The 19213-nt window shown below is 49.8% G+C and overlaps 1 protein-coding gene across 2 annotated transcripts in view; it reads right to left on the bottom strand.

Annotated features, from left to right (window-relative positions):
• Adcy5 (adenylate cyclase 5) overlaps positions 1-19213 on the bottom strand; it is a 150545-nt gene that overhangs the window by 49485 nt on the left and 81847 nt on the right. For both annotated transcript variants that reach the window (XM_047563470.1, XM_047563471.1), the window contains exons 2-3: positions 12139-12288; positions 7939-8060 (exon numbers count right to left, since the gene is read on the bottom strand). In XM_047563470.1, the coding sequence (XP_047419426.1) occupies positions 7939-8060; positions 12139-12288 (272 nt within the window). The remainder of the gene's footprint in view (positions 1-7938; positions 8061-12138; positions 12289-19213) is intronic.

The raw sequence follows: 19213 nt of genomic DNA, 5'->3' as shown, positions 1-19213 counted from the left end.
TGCCTGCCATCCGTCACCACCTTCTCCTGCCTCCCACTCCAAGAGGTAGGAGCGCAAGGCTCTTTGTCCCAATTGCCACACTGGTCCCTCTGCCTTTGTGCAGCTTCAGCTGAGCTGTCCGCAGGCATTTTTGGTGATGCCTTTCCTCATGGCTGTTCCCTCTTGCTGCCAAGAAGCCCTGTGACTTCATGAAGTTGCCAGCTCTGGCTCTGCTCCTGCACACAGACACATCCTACAGCAGAGCTGAACGCCCAGCAGCGGACTCCCCTAGCTGCCTGGGCAAGTCGCCATGCTGACAACAGCCCCTCTGCTTCTCTGCGGTCCTGAGCATTACTGGGGTGCTCACCCCATCTCCCACGTGGGCCCAGGGGTCAGGGCTGAGAAGAGAGTATGGAAGGGTCTTAGCTCACCTCCTCGGATGTCAGGCCCTGTGGGAGCTGGTGGTGCTGGGGGAGAGGGCCTCACAGGTGCCTGATGTATGGGGCGAGAGCTGGAGTAGCTGGGCCTCTGCATCAGCCATCCATCTCTTTGTGACCAACAGGGCTGTCCCCTGCAGCATTCCTCCTCCCAGTCCAAATCATCCAGCCTGGAGAGTCACTTGAGTTCATGCCCCCGGGAAGGTAAGGAAGAGCAGTGAGTCACTCACATCTATTAGGTGAGTTAGCACCACCAGGTGTGAACAGACACAAGTGGGCTGTTTTCCAAGGGGTGGTAGAAAAAAAGAGTAGAGAGGGGCATATGAGTTGGCAGCAGTTGCAGAGCCATCGCAGGGCACAGGCTGGAAAAGGGAAAGGGCGTACCAAACACACTACAGTCTACACAGTTCCTACCAAAGGGAGACTCTGCCCTAGGACAGACAGCTGCACCCTCTTACTTTCCCAGAGAAGGGAAAAACTTCCTCCAGCAAGTGGAGTCCCAGAGAAGAAGCCCCAGGGGGCCTGGGGTCAGGGCAAGTCCTGCAATCCACTTTGCTAGCCGCAGGGCCTCCTGCAAACACCTCCCCTCTTGCAGTCCTACCCTGACCCATCTCTGCAGTGGAACAAGCCACAGCACCTATAGACACTTCGGTTACACAGTCCCGCAAGACTCGGGGAAATGCTTCCTAAAGGAGACACAAAAAAGAAGGAAGGAACCGTACCAAGACCCACGCCACAGTTAGTGAGACTCTGGGTACTTTTATTTTCCTCTCTATACTGTCCTCATTTTCCATTTTTTCTACAAAGGACACAAATCTTTTGTATAATAAAAATACTTTTTAAAGAAATCACATTTTTCATTTAGGAACTGATTCTAACCTGTCCACCTTCCTGGTGTCTTCCTTGACTTTCCCCAGTCCAGAACAATCCTTCCTATGTCTGAATTTTCAGTAGAATCGAAACCACCAATCACAGCTCACTCCCACTGTGCCACAGACAGAGCCAGCCAGGTTCAGCCCATTGGTGCCTCTCTGCTCTGTCCTTTCTCCCTCCTTCCCAGCCAGGGTCCAGGGTTGTGAGTGCAGAGAGCTAAAATAACAAGTCCTTGCTGGCTGCCGCCTCCATTCCACGCCTCCATTGCCAGGCCCACAACAAACTCAGGCCTTCAAGGTCCACCCCAGGTGAGGATGGGGAGACAGCAGAAGGCTGTGCACTGCTGGTTAGAAGGTCAAATGGAAGAAGACAGAATAGAGGTTCCTCAAAACATTACACTCAGAACTACCACCTGATCCAGCCATCCCACTTCCAGATATGAACTTAAAAGAAAAGGCAGAAATAGGAAGAGACACTTGTACAGCCATGCAGGCCACATCATTCACTACAGCAGAAAGGTAGAAGCAGCCCAAGTGTGCAACGCTGGATGAATGCATAGGCAGAATGCGGAACGTCGTGCAATGGGTATCATTCAGCATTGAAAAGGAAGGAGATCCTGACGCGTGCTATTAATATGGATGCAGCTTGAAGACATTGTGTTAAGTGAAATAAGCCTGGCACACAAAGCAAAGAACCTGTAAGATTCCACTTACGCGGTATCTAGGGTAGTCAAATCCACAGGGACAGAAAGGACAGCAGTGGTTTCAGGGAGCTGGGGGTGTTTTGTTTTATAGGTACAGTTCTAGTTTCACAGGATAAAAGCATTCAGGAGATGGACAGGGTGATGGTTGCACAATAACATGAAGTTCTTAATGCCACTGAGCTGTACCCTTAAAATCACAAATTTCATGCTACATATGTTTTACCACAACTTTATTTAAAAAGACCCAACCCCAGTGGCTCCCGGACAGGGGCCAGTTGGATCATCAAGCTGTTGTTGCCATGGTACTCCACTCCGCCTTTATCTCACTGTGGTAGCTGGACGATCTTTTTCATTGTGGAAGCCTGGCATGTAGTAGCAGCTCAGTAAATGTTTGTGAAATGAGTAATATTCATAACATAAAGCCCACTTGAAGCTGAATATTTAATTCAGTGGTATAGCATTTGTCTAGCATGCAAATCCTCAACACCACTACAAAAATACATGTGTTTGCCAGGTTTGGTGGTGCACATGAGCCTGTAATCCCAGCTACCCGGGAGTGGAAGCAAGAGGATTGCATGTTCAAGCCCAGCTTGGGCAACATAGCAAGACACTCCACCTCAAAAGAAAAAAAATGCAAAAAGTCATTTGTATCTGAAATTGGCATGGGAGTGGAGGTTGGCATGCTTTCCTGAGCACCAGGCCTGAGACAGGAATGCTGAGTTCATGGCTGGCTCCTCCTGGGTTTGGCTGGAGGGGAGTATTTTCCACCCTCTGCCCATAGGGGGCACAATCTGCCCATGGGTATCTGAGCATCTCAGACATGTGGTGTGGTCATTATAATTCAGAACCACACATGGCTGAGCCAGACACCACAGCAACCTGGGGAATGCAGCCAAGTCCTTGAAGGAGAGAGAGGAGATAATAACCTTAAAAGGGGGAGGTGTTAGGGAGAAGTTGGGGAGAGAAGGAACCAGAGGGGGAAGAAAGCAAAGCAGGAAATCCCTCCCCAGACCCTATGCATCCCCATATGTGGGGATAGGGTCTGGTTATCCATTCCCAGGCTAGCTGGGCTCAGGAGCCCCTCTGCCAGGACCCTGGCTGCAGCCTCCAGTGCTTCTGGTACCTTAAAACCCAGCTCTGATTCAAGCCAATGAAGGAAGACCACGCCCACAGTAGCCTTCCCCCATCCTGAAAGAAGTGGGGGGACACATGGAGCCCCGGGAGAAACGTTTCTTAGGCAGAGGACCAGTGCCCCCTAGAAGAGGCAGATTTCTCTCCCCATAAAGAATCTGAAATGATCCATTGCCAACTTCACGACATCTGCTACCTTATAAACTAAAGGGTTCCAGTGTTGGACAGGCTGGTCAGGTGACCCTCATTCAGAAGGACCTGTGGTGGGACTGGAGAATCCTGGTGTTTCCTTTGGCAAGTTTACTATTGTAACCATGATTGAGACCTAAGTTTTCACATCTGAATGCTGCAAATTCCACGCCTCCTGGGTAGCTACCCACTCCTTGCAGGGTGCCTCACCTGAGGAAGCACGTGGTGGCAATTTACCAATTACTTGTTGTTTAGTATGTGTCTTCTCTAACAGAGGAGGTTTCACCATGTCAGAGATGGCGTGAACCTTAAATTCAAGTCATTCTTGGAGCATGGTAATCCCCACTGACTGGGGCAGAGGTAAAGATGAATTGAATGGATGAATGAGTGGACACGTCTATCCTGGGTTACAGGTGAGAAAGTGAGGCTCAGACCAGGTGATGTGCCCAAGTTCCCAGAGGTCCCCCCCAGCACAGCTGGATGTGCACCTGTTTGCTAGACACGGACGCTCATCTTGCTCCACTCTACAATGTGGCTGCTTGGCGAGGGTGATCTGGCAGCATGTCTGCGTCTGCATCTGCTCTTACTGTGACCACATGGTGTGGCGCCTCCTCTGGTCTACCTCTAGCCCCTTTTGATCTCCTTCCTTCCCAGATTGAGCTCCTGGAGCCCTCCCTACCCCCAGAGCAGCCTCTGCTAGCATGGCCCAAGGCCCTCACCCCTCCCAGAAGTGGAGAGGATACAGCTCCCACCCTGACCAGGCACTGCCAGCTGCATGGGGCACAGCATGGGGCAGGGAGAGGAAGACTTACAAACCACAGGACCAGGGGCCCCAGTCCCAGTGGGCTGCTCAGCCAGAGGGGTGACACAGTTCATCTGTCCCCACAATCAGGAGAGGCATCTGGGGTCTTGGGGGTGGGGCCTCCGGGGGTTCCTTGGCCTCTGGCCTGCTTCAACTCATAGCCAGGGATGGCCTAGCACCAGAATGTTCTACAGACTCCTTAGCCAGCCCCTGCTGAGAACCCAGGAACTGTTGCTGTGAACTCTTCTCCTCTGGGTCAAAGGACAATGAGGGGTGCTGGCCCCTCTCTATCCCCCTTCCCTACCAGGACAAACCCTTTTCCCGGAGCCCCCGTCAGTCCTTATCCAGGTCCCTCTGTCACACTGTGGAGTTGATGGCCTTGTTCTTGGTGGGGCTGGAGAACAGCATGTTGTCACCCTTTCTAAATACCACAACTCCACGGAGAATGGAGGAATGTGACTTGTTACTCTCCCATTCTCAGCTAGGGAATCCCAGGCCTTGCCTTTCCCTGTTGATAGAAGTGCAATAATAACCACAAAGATGCCAGTAACAATAATCGATTATTGAACACTTATGTACCAGAAACTGCTCGGCACTTCCCTACGTTCTGACGTGCACTCTCTACAGCCCTATTAAGTAGGCACTCTTGCTATCCTGTTTTACAGATGAGGAAACTGAGGTTTAGAGTCCCTCAATGACAATAACTTGCCCTGGTCACAAAGCCAGGACACGGCGGAGTTGGGATGACATGCAGAGCTGCTTAACATCAGAGCCCAACCTCTGTTCTCCACTGGCTCAAAAGTGTGCGTGCATGTGGTTTTGTTTTCAGTTTTTTGTTTTTTTTTTTTCCCCCCACAGTGCTGGGGTTTGAACTCAGGGCCTTGCACCTGCTAGGCAAGCACTGTACCATGGAGCGACATCTCTAGCTCCCAAAATGATTTTTAAAACTATTAGACCCCCAATTACTACTCAACTCCCAGCCCGAGCCAAAGTCCAACCTCCAAACAGACCAGGACAAGCACTGGTTCCACTCAGGGCTGCCAAGTGCTGCTAGCCACACAGGGAAGGCAGCCCCAGCACGGTATTTGCATGTGATTGCAGGTGGCTGGCCTCTGATGTGCACCAGCCACCTTTCTCTCTCACCATGAGTTCCATCCCCATGAAAATTACGGCATTTTGGTTTTTCTCTCCTTTTATCTTTCCTGAGTACTGTCATTGATCCTGGCATGTCCTAGACAGAAATACCCGCACTGGGGTGGGGGCCTGATTATTGTGCAAATGCTCAGGCCACTCTGTGATTAGGGCCCTGTCCTTTTATTGACTAAAGTCACTGCCTCCGTGGGAGGGGAGAGAGAAGGGATTATCCAGAGGGTAGGCCATTCTTTGAGGTCATCCTCATGAACGAGACCGCAGCCCCTCTGAACAAACACCCTTACTGGAGGGCTAGGGACCTGAGAGTCAACAACTGTGGGACTTCAGGAAGTAGGCTGATGCCCACCTTGTGTGGGACAAGGTGGGTGGCTGGAAGGGACTGGACAGGGACACAGAGGTGGTGGTCAAGCCAGGCTGAGGCCCTGTTCCTTAAGGGCCAAGCTATTTCTGAGCAGCAAATGTTCTGGATTTCCTCTGTGTATAAACTGAGTGGAAGTTGTGGCAATCTCTGCTGAGCTATGAGCAATCAAGGAAAATATCTTTTGTCCACACTCTGCCGGGGCCAATGCCATGGCCAGTGAGAAAATTCCAGAAGGGGGAACTTGGGATAGGCTGGTATATGTGTTGGGGCTGCTTTTGGGTCACCTCTTCCCACCTGAAACTTGAGCCTCTGGGATTTGTCTTAATAGGAAAGGCTGTTACTTAATGCGTCCCAGGGGGATAGCTCTACTGATCCTCAATCACACAGGCATATGTGTGCACCAGCATGCAGACACACACACACACACACACACACTGCAAGCCAAATCCCACTCCCCACCCCGTCCTCTGGGCCTCTGAGCCAGACCCCAAGCCACCTTCCCACAGAGTCCTTGCTCTAACTCCCTCTTCGGGCTATATAAACATGTGTCCAGGAGTCTGGCTAGATAAAATCTCTGAAAGCAGAAAGCGTTTTGGTAGCAACTCTCCCACTCATCCAGCTGTGGAATCTTGGACATTTTAAACCTGTGTGCCTCAGTTTCCTCATCTGTAAATTAGGGATGATAAGAGTGTTATACCCTGACACTTTCTGTGGGGACTAAGTAAATACACGAAAAAACTTTGGGCAGTGACCAGAAAAGCACGCTGGCATGGCACTCCACAAGCACCCGCTAGGATCCTGAGTAATGGTTCACCACAGCATACAGGATGGCATGAGAGGTGGCAGCCGCAGAGCCAGCACAGTGTGCTACCCATTGGGCTCACACCCATGAATCAAGCTACCCCCAATCACTGCCCTCTTTGGGTTTGGTCCCCTCAGGATGCCTCTTGGCCATAGAGATTGTCAGGGGTAGCCTTCCTCCCAGTAGACTGAGGCCACTGCTGGCTATGCTGGCCCTGCCCGACAGACGAGCATGGTAGGCTTTGCGGGGGGTGGGTGGGAGCCCCTCAAAACTGAGCATGAATGTGTCGGGCAGTTACATTTTCCTCCCTGTTTTGAGAGACGGTTGGAGGACACAAATGCAGAATCAACCGTCTCAGGTCCCAGGGCACACCTGGATACTGGGCAATTCTGCTTTTTCTACATGAAAAAAACAGGTCTCTGGGCTGGGGTGTAGCTCGGTGGTAGAAGACTTGCCTGGCATGTGTGGGCCCTTGGTTCAAATCCCAGTACTGAAAAACCAAATAAAACAGAAACAAAAACAAAACAAGACGAAACCCCCACCGCTCTCCCGGGCCCCACTATCAGCCTCACTTTCAGAGTGTGTGTCTGTGTGTCTGTGTGTGTGCGCACATGCGTGTGTTCATGCACGTGTGTAACAATGTGCATGATCCATTCCCTCCCTGGATTGAAAATGCAGCCCAAGCTCCCAAAGGGTTCTCTTTACAGTAACCTTAGAGGACTCAGCTCTTAGAAAAACTTTTCCAGGGAGAATGTAACTCCAGGCACACATATCGGCTCCTTTTCTGGCATATGGGAGGATTACCAGGCTCTTTAGGAGCCTTGCTGGATGAGGGCCACTGTATCGCTTCGTGTCCCTGTGGAACTCATAAGCAGATTTTGCAGTCTATTAATCTACATCTGCTTGCACGGCCCTGCTGTCAGCAGCTTCTGTCTGGGGAGGGAGCAGATACGCCGTGAGAGGAGTGTGGGCTTCGGAGCAGGGGGACAACTCGGGTGTACCCTGGTTTGACCCTCGAGCTGGAAGACTGTGGGCAAGGGCCTCAGTCCTGCTGAGCTTGATCTATGAACTGGGGAGGCTGCTTGTGCCGCCTTGCAGGAACACTCAGAGGATCCGTGCCTGGCGTGTGCCTAGCACATGGGGCTCAGAACGGACAAGCTGCTCTGTGGTGATGAAGACCGTGATGAGGGGACACTGGGATCCCAAACCTATGCTCTCTGTCTCCTTTGTTAGGCTAGAAGTGTCCCCAACAGCTGGTGTTGCTCATTCCTTTCTCCCCTTCTTTCTCTCTCCTCTCCTGCAGCCTTGCGGCCCCTCACTGGCCCCCAAAGAAAGTTAAACAGGGTACAATGACTGGAGCGTGGGTCTGCCCTGCTCCAGACAACACACACTCCAAAGCCGGCAGGCCCCCCTGTTGGGCTGTGCCCATAAAGAAAAGAAGTGGGGATGGTTCTTTTGGGGTTCAATTCTCCCACCGTGTCCCAAGCCCCACTCCATCCTCACCCGTACCTCACGTTGTCGTGTTTTTGAATGTAAATCTTGTGGAACATCATGTCCTCCTGCTTGGCGTTGATGTCTGCTTTCATCTCCATGGCAACGTGACGGGGAAGGACAGACAGCAGGAGCCGCTCCTGAGGAGGGAAGCAGATGAGTTGGTCACCACTCCTTCATCTGCCTGGTGAGGTCCCTCTCTCCACACCTGTGTCCCTGCCTGCAGGCCCCTGGAAGGCCCCCCAGGCTCTCCTGAGGCTCAGGGGGGCTAGCATCTGTGTGCAAGGGGAGGGCAACAGCTGGAGTCATGTCCCCAGGGTCCTCTGGCCCCATCTCTCTGGGACACCTCCTAGTCCTACCCCTTGCCTGCCACCATGCTGCACTGGGAAAGGCACTCCTGGTGGACCTACGAGGACGGAGCCCTTGGCTTAGAACCCGGATGTGACCAGAGACTGCGTATCTTTGGGTAAACTACTGAACTTCTCTGAGTGAAGAGAAGTTCCTCATCTGTAAAATGGGTGTGGTTATTGATGACATTATATGATCCATCCAGCTGCCATGTTCCAGGCATCATTCTGGATGCCAGGAGTCATAACCACGTGCCTATTGCTAGGCCAGGTTCCTCCTTCTTCAAGCTATGGGGACAGCGGGCAGGGATGCCTGACCTAGGTTGGGCAGACTTGGGATGATCAGAGAAGCCTTCCTGGAGACAGAAATGATGGGGGAGTGCTCAAAATCCATATGGGGGCCGGACGGTGGCCCAGGAGAGGGGAAAGCAAGTCAACCTGAACCAAGAGAAGTCAAAACCAGCAAAGAGGAGGTGGGGGAGCAGAAGGGGGAGGAGGCCAGGCCACTCGGTGGCCCCTCTTGTCAGCTGCTGTCGAGTCTGGATTTTGCTCCCTTTTTAAGTTCTCCTCCAGGCCTGCCCTGCTGCCATCGTGGGCTCTGGCCTCTGCCACGGCCCTCCACAGCCCTCACTCGGGGCCAGGCCCGACAGGCTCACTCACCCAATTCTCTCCTCTCCAGCCTTCATTCTGGTGGTCCGCAGCCCCCTCACTCTCCTGTCCTTTACTCTACACTGAACTCGGGGTCCCCTTCCCGGTGCCCGAGTCTCCTCTGCTGCTCTGTCCTTTCAGGTTCCTCTCCCTCCTGCACCAAGCCTCCCACCATCCACACCCCAGCCCCCTTCCAGGGTTCACTGGTCTCCAGCATCCACCTGGATGTCTTGCCTCCACCTCCCTAACCAGACGTGCCTTCCCACCTTTTCATTCCCCTGGGACTCTTCTTTCCAAGTTCCCTACCTTTGCCCCCAACATCCCCATTCTTCTAAGCCAAGGTCAAGACCCTGCCCATGTAAACTGTTCATTTTTCAGAACTTGACTCAGACTCATTCCTTTCCCCTGGGTCCTAGCGTCCAGCAATCAGCAAGTCCTACTGACCTGGAAAGAGCTCTCATATTTGCCCTTTCACCCATGTCCCCCTCTACTGCCCGTGTCCAGCTCTCACCTGTCTCTGGGATTCCAGGAGCACGGCCCTGGCCACATAGCCTCCCCAAGCCCTCCCTGCTGCCTATATAGCCCAGTCTCTCTGAAACACCTCCTCTGCCACAGCACTCTCCTGATCAACACCACCACATCAAGTACGGTTCTTCGGGATCTGCTGAACACATCTGTCCTTGCTCTGCACTGTGACCCCTTGCTCAGATCCACCTCCCTCTCCTGTGCCTCGCCCTCTCCCTGTGTTCTCCCAGGCCTGGCTGCAGTTCTCCCTGATGAAGCTCCCTAACCAGCATCCCCCACCTTCAGGTCCAGACTTGACCCCTGGGGCAGCCTCTGAGTCAGGTCTGGCCTCCAGGCTTGCTGCCTCTGACCCGCACTCCACGGTGCGAGCAAGCAAGTGCCTGTGGACAACACTCACCAGACCGTATCACCTTCTCTGCCTCCAGAAGCTTCCAGGATCAGTCCATGCCCCCAGCATGGCCTGGAGGTCCCCACCATTTGGCTTTTCCTCAACTCTCCCCCTCCCTCCCAGCACCCATGAAGTGAAGTCTGTATCCTGTTCCAGACAGAGAGAACATGGGAAGGTCCGCAAGCTCCCGGGAGCTTTGCTTGCACGAGTCCCTCACCTGGAATCGATGCCCCAACACGCTGCTCCTAACTCTCCTTCAGGTTTCCCTCCTTCCTTAGAGGAGGTTCAGCTCCAGCTGCCAGAGTCCCACCCCACCCTGGGCTGTCCTCTACAGAGCCCCTGATTACCCTGGGTGTCAATGGCTGTCAGCTGCATCTCCTCTTGTTGAGTGCACAGAGAGGCCTCCTAGGGGACAGGAGCTGTGTCTTATCCAGTGCTACAGCCCAGGGTCTTATACTTGGAAAACTGGTAAATGAGTAAAAGATGCAGCTCTCCACACATCTGTCTGGTGTCCCCAGGCATCAGGAAGCAAGGCCACTGAAGGCCATCTCACATTTACTCAACTCTCTGTAAACAATTATTGCTGAAAGAAACATGAACTAAAGGACAGTTCTGTGATACCGTACGACTGGGACACAGTGTGCTGTACGCGGTTTGGATTCATGAGAGACCTTCCTACATCTACAGCTACTCTGGGGGCTGAGGGCTGGGTGGCGTGGGCGGGGGCGGCTGGAGGAACAGTTCTGAGTCCCTCATAACAAGGCACCCAGGAGCTCTTTCTGCATGGCTTGCTGGCTCTGGCTGGCCAAGGAAAGGGCCTGTCACAGGAAGCAAGATGCCCTCCCAGTGCCTTGGCCCTGAACATGGCATGACAAAAATATTTTCTCCCTTAAATTCCCAGCGAGGGTCAAAACAGGTGAACTATGATGAGCTACAAAACATAATTATCCTGCAGAGGGGACAGAGCCCCTGAAGTGAAAGGGCCACTCCCTAAAACGGAAGGAGAAGGAGTGTGTCCAGTTCTCAGGGCAGAGGGGCTGGGGCCTGATGAGTGCCAGGGCTTGGGAGTTGAGTGGGGTGCAGTGTGACAAAGGCAAGGTAAGCCGTCAACGAAGGTCAGCGGAAGGACTCCAAGGACGCTGCTGAGCAAGGATGCTCAAGAGGCCAGAGCAAGAGCCAGACAGGGCCAAAGAGTGAATGGGTGGCCACAGAAGCAGCGTGGAAGGATTGGGGACTGAGGACGACCTGTAGACACTGGGAGTTTTGCCCCCTCACTGGCTGGCTGAGATCACTGGAACCACCCAGCAAGCATCCAGATGGACTGAGACACCTGCACTGCAGTGACAACACTCTGCATGGAGTGGCCACAGCGTGCACACCACTGCCCTCTTGGCCATGTCCTCCCTGTCCTTCCACATTAGCTAAGGGGCCTGACAGCATGCAGCACACAGAAGGGCCCCACTGATATGGGCTGAGGGTTTGGGGAGGAAGGAGCCTCTGGTCTGCAGTAACCTTATCTCATAAGAGTTATGCTTAGTCCAAGAGCAGTGGGAGACCCATGGCCCTGCTGGAGGCCCACTCTGTTTCTGGGGTTGCCGCCCCTCCACACCCCCTCCCAGGCCTCCTGTCGGGGAGCATCTAGGCTCCATACTATCTACAGCTACCAGGTCTCTATCTGATCTACACACAGGAGAGGACATATTGGCGACTCGGCCCTGAACCCCAAACAGGATCACACCTCAGAATGGGAACAGCTAGAACCCTAAGGTTGACCTCAGTCCCTTTGCCCAGGGTTTGCTGGGGAAGTCCAGTCTGAGACTGTGGTCCTGTGAAAGGCCTGCCTCCCTGATCCAGGACAGTCTAGGAAGAGATAGGACTGTCTTCCTTCTCTGAACCAACCATACCCAGTACTGGCCAGAGAAAAAGAGCTGGGTTGGGGTACCATGGGAACTGCCAATACCTGTCCCCTCCCCTTTTTCTCTTCCCTGCCCTGGGAGAAACACCTTAATCTCAGCTGGAAATGCTGACTGCTTCCCCTCTCAAAACTCATGGGAAGCCCAGGAAGGAAGGAGGGAGGAGCCACCTTGCTGTTTGGCTTGTGGGCAAACCACAGGGCTATGGGCAGGGAGGCCAAGAGCATTCCCACAGAGCCAGGAACAGGAATGCTGGGCTCCCTCAGCGGAAACACTGACCCGTGGGCAGGGCCCCTGTCCTGGAAGTGGGCTAGGCCCTGGCTCAGCAGCTCAGCGGAGGATGGCCTCGGCCCTCTCCTCTGTCCCGGGCTGTGCAGGGCAGGAAGGCCTCACTCACCTGCTGCTGGTTCTCCCGCTGTGAATGAAGCCGCGCCTGGATGCACTCCCGGGTTTCCTGGAAGGCCTGTCTCTGGGAGACCTCAGCCGGGTAGTGGGTGCAGACACCCACGATGTTGGTGCAGGAGAAAATGAGGACATTGGAGACAAGCTGCAGAGGGAAACACAAGCACACCAAGCTCAGGCCTGGAGCACTGATCCCTGAGCCCCGACCCTGAACCCCCTGACTCGGAAGTCGGGAGCCCCCAGCCAAGGTCTTGGCAAACACACACCAAGGACACCTGGCACACAACTGAACACCCAAGCAGTCACTTGGGCTTTCTGACGTCCCCAGGATCCAAAGCTCAGCTGGCCTGTGGTGGGGTGTGGCCCCTAAGGACAGGGAATCATTGAATAATCATACTGAACATGTCCACAGTACTGAAAATTAAAAGGTCTGCTGGAGGCAGCAGGGGTACCACAAGGAAGTTTCCCCAGGGCCAGCAGGTTTTCCCTTTTGAAAGTGTAATGGAATTCACATAGCACAAATGGCTGCCCCTCCAGGTCCTGGCCCATTATTCCCAGAGATCAGCTCCCTTGAATCCAGGACTCACTGGTCACACATAAACCCTCTGGGGAATGAAGATGGGCAAGGTACCCACCAGTGGGGCTTGGTGTCCTAAGCAGGGCTCAACCTCCCCCACCCCAGGTTTCTACTCTATCTCTACACCAGCGCCAAGGCTCCCTGACAGTCCTTCACCCCAGCTGGCAGGCGTCTGCCATCCCCTGCTCCTCAGGCATCCCCTCTCTGTGCTGACTGAGATGTGTGTGTGGGAAAACACCACCACCCCTTCTGGTCTGCAGAGCCGAGGCTGGGATTCTTTTGAAAGGAGTATTTACTGAAAAACTAAGAGAAAACAAAACAGTACAATAGAACCCACAAAGGCAAGTTTATATCACACATTTCAGAGCCTAGTGAACTGATGTTTAGTCAAGATGTCTCTGCACAGGTAAACTCCTCAGTATCTGAGTGTGCTGATCTTGGTTCTGCTCTGGCCTTGGGCCCACATGAGACAAGCCATGTGAAGATGCTCAGGCCTCCAAGCTGTAGGGCTTTGAGCTGCACCTCAGACCACCCCAAAATCCTATCACCATCATTTTAACACATGGCCTAGGGACACTTGATAACAACAAGGGAAGAAGACCCCTGCTCTACAGGAAATTTCATTCCACTTGAATGTTATAGGATGCTGGTGTTTCCTCAGAATTCATATGTTAAAGTATAAATGTCTAATGGAGGTGGGGCCTGTGGGAGGTAATTAGGCCACCAGGGAGGAGCCCTCAAGAAAAAGGGATCAATGTCTTTAAAAGAAGGGACTCTAGAGCTTACTTCCTTGCTCTCTGCTCTCCGCCATGTGAGGATATGTAAAGACAGCAACCTGGAAGAGGGGCTTCCTTAGAACCTAGCCATGCTGGCACTCAGCTGCCAGAACTGTGAGAAATAAATTTCTGCTATTTACAAACGACCTAGTCTATGGGACTCTGCTGTAGTGACCCAAACTATCTAAGACAAGGGCACACTGAAGGAGACTAGTAATATGGAGCAGACATCAATATGCCATGCAAAAAACGCCTGCTTAGCTGGGGAAGAAAAGTGGAGAGGTGACGAGGAGACTCCTGGGCAGGCCCAGGGTACGCTGGGCTCTCCGTTAGGGGGATGTATAGTGAGGCTGGAAGGCATGGGAAGCACATGTCCCCAGGTTACACTGCATCCTTGAAAAAATAACCCGGGCTCTCTAATTCTCCAGAAGTTCCTGGAGAGAAGATGTGGTTGAGGCTGAGAGAGCCTGGCACAGTTCTAAACCATGGGAGTCATTAAAGACTGTTGAACTAAAGAGTGGCAGGATGAGGATAAGGCTTCAGGAAGATTCAGTGCGAGGAAAGCAAAGGGAATGGGAGGTGTCACAAAAGCCAGAAGCATGAGGAAGCAAAGACCCACTTGAGGTTGGGGGCCAGGCAAGGCAGAGCAGATCCAGAACCCTTGAGACCATGGAGGAGAAAGTCTAGGAAGAAGGAGACTGGGGCCTCAGTATTAACAAGTGCAGGAACTATGAAGTGAGACCCTGAGAACAGGCCTCTGGGAAGTCACTGGGGACCAAGAAGCAAGGAGTAAGAAGAGAGAAAGAGATGAAGAGGTGAAGGCTGAAGGAAGTTCTAGTTAGGGAAATCTGTGTGAAAGGGCAGAGGGAGGTGCAGGATGATAAAAACGGAAGGAGAAAATGGGAAGCAGAAAATGAGGAGCTAGCCTCAAATAGGATAGCACATCATGATAACAGTCTAACCGAGTAGGGTTTATCCCAGGAATGAAGTCTGATTCAACTTCAAAATGCAATCGATACATTTCTCTGTATTAACAGACTAAATTAGAAAAAATATAGTTTCAATAGTTACTAAATAGTTTCAATAGTTACTAAAAAAGCATTTGACAGAATGCAACATGTATTCATGATTAAAAAAAATTAGGAATAAAAGGAAAGTCCCTTAATCTGATCAACATCATAGACAAAAACCTACGGCTAAGATCATATTTAATAGGAAAAGATGGAATATTTTCCCTTATGACTGGGAACAAAGCAAGGTTGTTCCCTTGCATTACTCCTCTTCAGTATCATAGTGGAAGTCCTACACTGTGTAATAAGACAGGAAAAAGAAAGCAAAGACACAGAGAAATAAAACTGTTATTTATTTGCAGATGATATGATTGTCCATGTAGGAAAACCAAAGAATCTACAAAACAACTACCAGAATTAATATACAAGTTTGGAAAATTCTCAATATCTGTTACTTATATACGATGCTCATGTATGAGAAACAATGCAAGAATGTCCAGAGGTGAAATGATCATGTTATGAGAGCATTAACCTAGTTAGTGGATTAAACCACTGATGTGGATGGATACCCTATGTAGGCCAGGTAGGGTGTGGCTGGAGGCAGCAGGCCACTGGGGGTATGTCTTTGGAGTTTGTATGTTTTCCCTGGTAAGCAGAGGTCTCTTTGCTTCCTGGTTTTCATGTCCTGAGCTGCTTTCCTCCACCATGCCTTCCACCATGATGCTCCACCTCAACTCAGGCCCAGAGATACAGAGTCAGTTGACCATGGACTGAACCTCTGAAACTGTGAGCTAAAATAAACCTTTCGTCCTCTACGTTGCTCTTGTCAAGTATTTTGTTCACAGTGACACAAAAGGTGACTAAAACCATATATAAAATCAATATACAAAAAAGCAATTGTATCTCTCTGTATAAGTAAAGAACAACTGGAAGTGAAATTTTTAAAAGTACCATTTAAATAGCACCTAAAACCATGAGTAGTATAAGCTAACACAATATGTGCAAGACCTGTTTACTGAAAGCAATAGAACATTGATAAAAGAAATTTTTAAATACCTAAATAAAAATGGAGAGACATAATATTGTTCAGATGTCAAATATTCCCAACTGATCTATAGATGCAACATAATTGCCATATAAGCAATGAGAAGAGCCAAAATAACTGGAAAAAGATGGCCTAGGTTGGAAGATTCATACTATTCAATTTCAAGACTTACTATAGGGTTGGGGATATGGCTTAGTTGGTAGAGTGCTTGCCTTGCAAGCATAAGGCCCTGGGTTCAATCCCCAGCATCGCAAAAAAAAAAAAAAAAAAAAAAAAAAAAGAGACTTACTATAAAGCTACAGTAATTAAGATAGTACAGTACTGGCAAAAGTACAGAAACACAGGTCAATAGAAATAAAACCTTATATTTATAGAGTTGATTTTCGACAAAGGTACCAATACAATTTAAGGGAGAAAGAACAATATTTACAACAAATGATGCCGGGATAACTGGATATCTATGTGCAAAAGAATGAGGTTGAATCACCTACCTTACACCATATACAAAAGTTAACTCAAAGTGGTTCAGAGATCTAAATACAAAAACCATAGCTATAAAACTCTCAGAAGAAAAGAGAGGAATAAATCTTTATGACCATGGATTAGATAATGATTTCTTAGCCATTATACCAAATATAACGACCAAAGGAAAAAATATGTAAACTGGACTTCAAAATTAAAAACTTTTGTGCTTCAAAGGGCATCATCGAAAGTATAAGGACAACCCACAAAATGGGGGTTGCAGAACATTGCGAAAATATTTGCAAATCACATATCACATATTTATTTTTGGCAAATATATAAAAACAATTAAATGGAGAAAGATAAGTCTTTGCAAAATTCATATGACAAAAACACACCTCCCAAAATATACAAAATTAACCCAAAATGGTTCATAGGCCGAAATGCAAAGCCTATAATTATATGACTTTCAGAAGAACACATAGAACTTCAAGTTAAGCACAGATTTGATTCAGGTTAAGCACAGTTACTGGGGATTGAACCCAGGGATGCTCTACAACTGAATTACCTCCCAGTCCTATTTATGTTTGTATGTATCTAGAGACAGGTATTACTAAGTTGCCAAGACTAGTCTCGAACTAGTGATCCTCCGGCCTCAGCCTCTTGAGTAGCTAAGATTATAGGTGTGCACCACAGTGCTAGGCTCGGATTTCCTGTATACAACAGTAAAAACATGATCCATAAAAGGGAAAAAAAAAGAGATAAACTGAACCTCATCAAAATTAAGAACATCTGCTCTTTAAAAGACACTGTAAAGATAATGAAATGACAAGCCACAGAAGGGGAAAATTATTTGCAAATAACAAATCTGACAAAAGAGTTGTACCCAGAACTTACAAAGAATTCTTCATACTCAACAATAGCAAAACAAACAACCCACATTTTAAAAGAGTTTAAGATTTGAATAGATAGTTCACAAAAGAAGATGCAAGGATGACGAATGAGCATAAGATGTTCAGCAGCATTAGCCATCAGGGAAATGCAAATTTAAAAACAAAGGGATACTACTGTATACTATTAGAATAGCTGAAATTAAATTTAAAAATGGGAAAAAAAGGAAAAAGAACTGCAATACCCAATAGTGATGAATATGCAAAACAACTACAACTTCTAAAGTTTGCTGGTAGGAATGAAAAGTGGTACCACCACTTTCAGCAATTTCTCGTAAATTTAAATATACACCTGCCACATGACCCACAAACTTCACTTTTAGGTGTTTACTCAGGTAAAAGTGACGCTGATGCAAAAATCTGTGTATAACTATGGACTACCATTTGATTATAAAAAGGAATAAACTACAGATATACACACAGCATGAATCAGTCTCAAACACACTGCACTTACATGAAAAAAAGCCCGACTTCCAAGACTACATACTATGATTACATTTATATGATTACATTTATATACATTTATAAAGCAACACTTTAGGGACTCCAAATAGATCAGTGGCCAGGGCAGAGTGCAGGGTTGACTAAGGGGCAGCACAAGGAAACCTTTCAGGGTGATGGGACAGTTCCATATCTTGATTGTGCTAATGGCTACCCACCTATATGCCTTTGTCAAATCTGCAAAAATAATACATTAAAAAGGGTGAATTTTACTATATACACATTACCATGATTTAAAAAAGAACAGGAGTCAGATCCAGGAGACTAGGAGAGGGGCTGGTTGGGTAAGGAAAGGATGGCCTTTCCTCTTTCTGAGGCCAGAAAGAGAGACCTGAGTCAGTTTTGTGACAGAACCCCAAGGTAATTATCAACTGGCTGTTGCAGGACCTCTTCACTAATCCTCCAGGCCTCCCCTGCTGTAATCTGACTCCCCCTGCAGCCAGAAGGCCAATAGCAGCAGAAGGTGCAAATCCAGGAAAAATGGGTGCAGTAACCCAATCGGGGTACAAATGGCTTTGCTGAGCTTAGTGTGCCTCAGGATTCATCTGTCATTCACCAAACACAAAACCCTGAGAGCAGCCAGAGGGTGCTACGGTTTGAAAAGGGGTTCTTGAGCAAGGGAGATCTCAGCAAGTTAGACCTGAAAGTGAAAGAGATCAATACCTGCACACACAGACACACACGCTCACTCACTCATGCCATCTGTCAAAAAGCAGGAACCTGTGCACCAGGTCTTCCAGGGTGCTAAGGCCCCTGTGCAGAGGATCAGAGGCTTGGGTTATGAATGGAAAGGAGGCATCAGTCGAATCCGATGGAATTTTGCTTATAGACATCAGGGAAGTTGTCGAGTGTAGAGATGATCTCACACTCTGGGCATGAGGGAGGCATATATAATGCTGCCACCTCTGTTCCACTGAAGCAGTGCTTAGATGGACTGAACCTCTTCCCGCGCCTTCATGGAGGCAGACACACTCAAGGTGAGGAGAAGCCCTGCTGTCTGTAAAGGACTTCATTAGCCAGTAAGCACAGGTATAGTTCATGGCTCAGACTTCCCAGGTAAACAGACCTCATTAAGGACTTGTTGGTTTTCCTTGTGCTCTCATGGGACATATTTAACCACATGGAACACGTGTGTATGTGTGTGTGTGTGTGTGTGTGTGTGTGTGTGTGTCTGAGAGAGAGAGAGAGAGGAGGGCAGGGGTGGGGAGGGAATCAGCGGCCTGGGTCAAGTGACAGACACACCTTACCCCAGGTGACAGCGAGCTTCAGCCCCCCAGCATCTTCCTTTCTGGTGAGCCCTGCAGATGGCTGGGGTCCAGCGGGACCAGACCCAGGTGATCCTAGGACCACAGTAGGAGAAACCCCACCAGAGGGGAAATGTTTGGAATTCTACTCTCAGAGTGGAAAGCCAAGGGAGGAGCCTATGAATATTTACTATTCCTCAAAGGCCAGCACTTCTGAAACCCAATCTCTGGCTGCTTGAGGCTGCAGGTTTGATTTGGGCCACGAGGGTGAGGTTACACTGCTCATTTGTGTGGCGTCTCCTCTGCAGAACCCTCAAAGAAATCCAAGCAGCCGGCTGCAGACACCACAGTCAGCTCTGCCTCCCCGCTCTGAGTTTTCAGGGGCTCCAGGGCCACCACGATAGGCTCCAGCCCCAGGAAAGATGCGAGGCAAAGACGGAGGAGGAATTAATGGACTTAGAAGAAAAGGAACTGGGAGAGAAGGATGAGAAAGACCCTGTACAGT

Source organism: Sciurus carolinensis, chromosome 9 (assembly GCF_902686445.1).
Source record: "Sciurus carolinensis chromosome 9, mSciCar1.2, whole genome shotgun sequence".
NCBI lineage: Eukaryota > Metazoa > Chordata > Mammalia > Rodentia > Sciuridae > Sciurus > Sciurus carolinensis.
Note: the sequence above shows the minus strand (reverse complement) of the source record. Positions and strands in the feature narration are given on the sequence as shown.